This window comes from Eptesicus fuscus, chromosome 24, assembly GCF_027574615.1.
Source record: "Eptesicus fuscus isolate TK198812 chromosome 24, DD_ASM_mEF_20220401, whole genome shotgun sequence".
In the NCBI taxonomy this organism is placed as follows: Eukaryota; Metazoa; Chordata; class Mammalia; order Chiroptera; family Vespertilionidae; genus Eptesicus; species Eptesicus fuscus.
Window position 1 is genome coordinate 7330127 of NC_072496.1, and position 6745 is coordinate 7336871.

The 6745-nt window shown below is 46.7% G+C and overlaps 1 protein-coding gene across 1 annotated transcript in view; it reads right to left on the reverse strand.

The window, feature by feature from the left end:
- MIA3 (MIA SH3 domain ER export factor 3) overlaps positions 1-1220 on the reverse strand; it is a 35263-nt gene extending 34043 nt beyond the window's left edge. The window contains exon 1 of the mRNA XM_054712903.1: positions 1087-1220. Coding sequence (XP_054568878.1) covers positions 1087-1219 — 133 coding nt within the window. The 5' untranslated portion in view covers position 1220. The remainder of the gene's footprint in view (positions 1-1086) is intronic.
- Positions 1221-6745: the final 5525 nt, after the last annotated feature.

The following is a 6745-nucleotide window of genomic DNA, read 5'->3' on the forward strand; positions in this document are numbered from 1 at the left end:
CAGAAAGATCGTTTTCTGTACCTTTTGACTACTATGTATGAGCAACCTTTTCGGAAGCGGTTATTAGGAAGCTGAGGCCATCTGAGACCGGCCTGGGAGGCTGGAAGATGGGTCTTGGTTCAGCACACGCCTAGCCTCAGAGATCCCGACAGCGCCAGGGGCGAAGGCTAACGCTGGTTGGGTTTATAAGACCCTCTGGGTATTGAACAGTTATCACTGTGAACTTGAATAATCCTCCATCGGAGCCTGAAGATCTCCACCCTTCGCCCCCACCCATCTGAGGCAGGGGAACAATTCCGCTTCCTGCACCGAGAAGAGGAGGCTGTGGGGTCCCAGGTGGCCGAGGCAGACCCTCCCCCACTCTCGAGAGCCAAAGACTGTGGCCTTTCTGGTGCCCTCCCTGCCCGGCTGCCTGCAAGACTTCCGAGCACAGAAACGACAGGACTGGGGCAGAGCCGGACGGAGACCTCGGAATACACCGCCTGCCTGGACGCTGAGCCCGTCCCGACCCAAAACTCCGGTGTCTGCCCAAAAGGCGGCACGCGCCCCAAATCCTAGCGGAGCAGAAGGGCAAAAGGGGCAGCGCCCTTCCCGAAACCGATCATCACCCTTGAGCAGGGAGTCCGCCCAGCGAGCCCTGAGCGCATCTGCCCCCCGGACAGCACCCACCCCGGTCCCCGCCGCGGGGGCAGGAAGGCTCTCCGAGTCAGCGTGGGAAGCCCGGGGCACGCGGCGCGCCACCCCATCTCCCATCGGAGCCGGGCAAACGAGGGTGGCGGACGCCGGGAGCTGCCCCGGGATAACGGGGGCCATCTCCAACCCCCCCCCCCAAGTCCCCCACCCCGGTCAGCGAGGGAAAAAGAAAACGCCGGCAACAAGTGGGAGGCGCAGACCCCGCGGCCGGGGCCTGCTGGCCCGGAAGCCCGCAGAGCCGCCGGGCACACACACGCAGGGACCCCGGGCTCGGTCCCCGACCCCCGGCCCGGCGCTCCGCCCTCCAGCCCGGGCTGCGACTCCCCGGCGGCGTGCGGGCTGCCCAGCTCCCGCCCCCGCGCAGCGCGGCCCCGGCGGCCCTCGGGCACTCACTGCTGCATTCCTCGTCCGCGCAGAGCTTGTGCTCGGAGAAGCGCCGGCTCGTGTCAGGCTCCAGCCGGCCCGGGACCCGCCAGGGCAGCCCGAGCAGGAGCAGGCACAAGGGCAGCCCCGGCGCCGCAGCCATGTTGTGGTCACCGCGGGGGCCGGTGACGCGGAGGCGGAGGCCGGCGGCGCCAGCGGGCGGGGCCAGGGCGGGATGGGGGCGTGGCCAGGGCGTGTATGGGGCGTGGCCGGGCGCGAGGGGCGGGGCCTGGGCGGGTTGGAGTTGCTGGTCTGACACGTCAGCACGGGCCCTGGGAGCGGATGCCGGGGTCTGGGAGGAGGACCGCAACTGCATTCTTCGCTCTCCCCCCCGCGCCCCTCCGCCCTGCGACCTTGGATCCCCCCAACCTCCCACCTGTTGGTGGGATGGCGCGAGGTTTTCGCCGCCTCTCATCTCTGGTCCGCAACCCCCATTCTTGGTTTGGTACCTCCTTTTCCCAACTATGAAACCCCACCCTGACACTGTTAGCCCCTGTTTGAGGCTCCATCCCGGACACCTGGCCCCCACTTTGGTTAGCAAGGGGAGAGTGAGTGGAATGGTGCGTTGGGGAGGTCATTAGAGCATGTGGCGGGTTTGGTCTTTTGAGGGGGCCTGGGAGGTAGAGATGGGCAATGGGTCCCCGTGCTGAGATCTCCAGATGCTTGGGTCTTTATCCATAAGGGAAGAAGTAACTGAATTCAACACAAATGTGTGGAGCTTCCATTTTATGCTACCAGGCCACGCCAGGCACCGAACAAAATCCTAGGGTGGTGTGCAGAAATATGTAAATCAAAGACAAGATATCTGGCCCTGCCTAAGGAAGCCCACAATTCAGGGGAAACCAAATGGCATAAAAACTAATAACGAATCAATGTCAGAATAGGCGAGGGGTAATGGCAGCTAATACTTATTATTTTCCTTAGGGGCGGGTGTTATTCCAAGGCCTTTAGACGTATCAATTCATTTAATCTTCAAAACATTTTTTGGCGTGCTGCGGACTTTTAGTAAGTAGTTTATGTGTGCCATGAGATGAGAAAGGTTGAAAATCGCTGATCTAGAATATACAAAGGACTCTTAAAATTCAATAATAAAAAGACAAGTAACCTGAAGTGTTATACACCAGGTTAATCCTAGTAAAGGTCTTGGTTAAAAATAAAAACACTATGATTGGTTGCAATATAGTGAGTAAAAAAAAACCAACAGACACACATTTCTTTACTCTGTCAAGTCAGCCTGCACAGCATCATTTCCTCCTGAGCATCTTGAGGTCTTCCTTTCTTCTCTCTTCCCAGATTTCTGGCTTTTGTGTCTAGTGCCATTCTGTGTGGTCAGTGTCCAGGAGACGGGCCTGGCTTTTACACCTGTGCCCAAGGAGCCTCAACTGGGCTCCACCTCTGAGGGTGGAGAAGGACTCTGGATCCTCATCATATTGTTTAGAATGGAAACTCCTACAAGATCAACAAATCTCTCCTACTATTACCAACCATCTCTTAGTAAGAATGGGGGGATGGGAGGGAGAAAAGAACCCTGGCACACAATAAGTGCTGAAATGTGTTGGGGTACAAATTCTAAGCACTAAAGAGCTCAAAGAAGGAGGAAAGTAAATGATGGTGGTGGGATATGAGTTAGGTCTCGGTGAGTAAGTGGGATTTAGATTCTAAAAAGACAGGAAAGGGCAAGTTGAAGAAAGCAACCTAAGACAAAACAGAGCAGGAAGTAATTTTTAAAGGACAGGAAGGAGACCTAATCTTTCTAGAGTGAAATGATCCTATTAAAGAGAACTGGGAGATAAACTTGGGTGGCTGGGGCAGGTCAGCTTATGAAAATCAAACACAAGAATTAGACTTAGTAGAGCCAAAGACAGAAAGCTATCAGACTTAAAGGAATCATAAAATGGAAGTGAACTTTAAGTAAATATCCTATTCTGAAAGCCAAGGAGAATGAGTTTTGTGTTAAGCGTGGCTAGTAGGGTTAAATCCTTCTCCACCATTAAAAAGCATGTCAAAGAGTATGTTCTACTAGGAGTGAGTCATGTGCAAGCCAAGGTCTTCTATCAGCATGTTCTGTTTGTCCAGTCTTGGTAAATGTCCCCATTTCTATTGTACAAAGGAAGAACGGCAAACATCTGAACCTGCCACTAATATATACAGTAAGCTTGTATGTCAGTTCCGGTTTCCGGTTCTGCCTAATTTACCTTGGCGCTATTTTCACAGAAGTCAAATATTTGGTGCTTTGAAACAAATGCAGAACAAATTCCTGGGTGGGGCCTGTACAACTCAACTTGCACAGTGAAGGCTGGCTTATCCATTACAGTTTTCAGATATGACTTACTTCCTTACAGGACGACAGTGGAGGCAGGGAATGTATCAAAAGAATTAAGCTAGCTATCAGGAGTGTAATCGTGTGACCCTGGGCGAGTCATCTGTTTTTCTGTGTCTTAGATTCCTCATCTACAAAATTGGGGCTAAATATTAACACTTCATGGTGTTGCTTGAAGAAGCAAATAAGATCACATATTAAAGATCTCACAAATAAGATCACATATTAAAGATTGCCCATTTATGTTGTTTAAACAATTAAACAGCAAACACATCTGGCTCTTAGGCAACAGGGATGGTTGATGGGGCAACGAGAGTCTCAGCAGATCAATGACTTCGTCACAAGGGAGACATTTTTAGATGGAACCTACCCTGGACGCTTCCCTTCTTGCTATAAGTCAGTGTGGCAGGTAACAACCTCCCAGGCTGTGCTTGGCAGTTCAAAAGCGCCTCCTGGAGGAGCTACTAAGAACTGAGAGGAAAAAAAATAGGTCCTTGATGTACAAGCACAACCTGTTAACAGATCACACATCCAGACAAAGCAAACCTTCTGAATCCTCAGCATTTTAGTTGACACATTCAGTGTAAAATTAGGAACAGGAACATAATGCCATCATGAAGACTATTCAAGTGTGGATGTCAAGCAATTGCATACAGGAAGTGTAAGAGTTCCCTGCAAATATAAAAGTACATCCCTATTAAAAGATGAAAAAAAAAAAAAGTTCATCCCTATTTAAATATGCATGGGATAGGAAATGATATGGAATGCATTAAAGGATGAATGAATGACATCAAACCAGAATGATTAGATGGATCTAAACCTGACATTTCCCTTGTTTCTCACTGACTCCCTAGAACAATGCTGTCCAATAGCAATATGATGCTAGCTACAAATTTAAAATTTCTACAAATGACATTAGAAAGGTAAAACAAAGAAGATGAGACTAATTTTAATAATACATCTTATTTAATACAATACATCCAAAGTATTACTATTTCAACTTGTAATCAATGTATGATTCTTAACAAGGCATTTGACATTCTTTATTTTATATGAAATCTTTGAAATCTGTTATGTATTTTACACTTACAGTACATATTAATTCAGACTAGACACATTTAAAGTTGGCACAGCTCAAGAAGGCAGGGATTAAAAATTTACATCAGATCCATACCATACATTTGTACATATTTGTACATTTTGCATATACTTATTTTAAAGAAATGAAGAGCTTAAAATTCTTTTTTTTTAATATTTTTTTATTGATTTCCAAGAGGAAGGGAGAGGTAGAGAGAGATAGAACCATCAATGATGAGAATCATTGATTGGCTGCCTCCTGCATGCCCCCTACTGAGGATCAAGCCCACAACCTGGGCATGTGCCCTTGACCAGAGTCGAACCCCGGACCCTTCAATCCGCAGGCCAAAGATGCTCTATCCACTGAGCCAAATCATCTAAGGCTTAAAATTGTGTTTTAGAATTTAACATATTTTGGCCAAGCTCTTTTGGAACTTTTGCCGAAGGAGAAGGAAGGATGGTGGTTATCTCAAGATCTACCAATTTTTTTTTTATTTTTTTTTGTAATTAGAGGTTCAGATTATTATTGGGATATTTGAGAATCTCATTGCCATTTCAGATGAATCTGAAGACCTTAATAAAAAGCATACAATATAGTTGTCATTATGCTCCTAGTCATTAAGTGCTAGCTATGCATTTATTGTGTATTTCTCATAATTATCTCACACACATTTACTATTCTTGATAGAGAAACCAAGATTGATATTGAAATGGGTTGGCCCTGGCCAGGGAACTAAGTGATTAGAGCATTGTCCCAATACGCCAAGTTTGCAGGCTCTCTACATAACAGTTTGCAGCTTTTTAAAAAATGTAATGAATTATATTAAGTTGCTCTTTAGTGCAATGAAATTGTAAGAAAGTCTGTTCCTTACGATATGTTTCCTTCTAGATTGGAGTCCAGAAAACCTTCTGCATGCTTCGTTTTGTTTATATTATTTCTGTCATGCCATTTCTTTATCTTATTTATGCCATTGGATGCGATATAGCATAGTCATTTTCTTTTTTACTCTCTTCACCCAACACATTTCTACCAGAATTGAACTGTGGGAAAGGGAAGGGGTTAGTAGGCATATAAATATATTAGTTTTTAACTATGTCTCTTTTATCTATTGTTACTTAAGTTGTTTTAAGGACGTTAAAGTAAATCATAAATTTCTCCTCCATTTTTGTGAGAGCATGAATTTCTAGCCATATAAAATCAGTTCTGGGTGGGTTTGGGTGAAAATATAGCTATGGCAAGAGATGAAATGTAGCATGCCAAGCCTTTAGACTAGAAGCCTTTGTCGATGTCATTTGTGTGCCTTCCTGGACCGCATCATCACTTAGGTCAACCTTGACAGTGGAGTTAGAGCACAGCTTGAGTGAGGCCAAGGGCTTATGACACAAGAAAGAGCTGAAGGAACTGTTCTTGCAAGCTCATAGCTGCTGCATGGTGTTTTTTTGAGGACAACACAGAATCAAATATTTGTAGCGAGGAATTCCTGTACAAACTCTTACCAGGCCCTTCAATCAACTCTACAATATTCTGATTCTGCTCAAATGGCTCAATTTCAGGGTAGGGAAAAGTCTTGAATTTCCTGCGGCAGCCTATGCCATTATTTGTGCAGCCTTACAAAATTCTTGCAATGACTTTAAGGCTGCCTCCCTTTAACTTGCACTCCTGAGTCCTAGTTCTGTGAACTCGGATGTTTTGAAATAGTAGCCTGAACCCCTTCTTTCACAGACCAACCTCCCAAATTTTGGCGATATTTACTTCAGGTGTCTGTAAGGATTAATTAGATGATTTATATGCCCAGTGCTGCCATTGGTCTCCGCTTTGCCAGGGTTGTCTGGCCTACAACTCCTCAACTTTCCGTTACTTCACCTTTAGCCACCCTCCTTCCGACCCCTAGTTCATAAAAAGTTTGTCGATGGTCCTCATGACAGTGACTGCAGGTGTCAGCAGAACCACCACTGCTGAGAGGAAAAACAAATCTTGCCCAACTTTTGGGGAGGCAGTCAAGGGTCCCCTAAATTCAAAACTTAATTTTAATAAAAGAGAAAAATGATTTCAAAGGAGCAATGGAAAGGCTATGCAGATTTGCTGTGCTCGGATCCACTTGCCCTCCGGTCGCCCCAATATCCATTTGCAACGAAAGTCTCCCATTCATCCAATGTCGATAGACCAAGCTGCAAATCTGGAGTGTGCACAACGGGAGGGCGGGAGTTGGCGATCACTTCCGGGTTACCTGG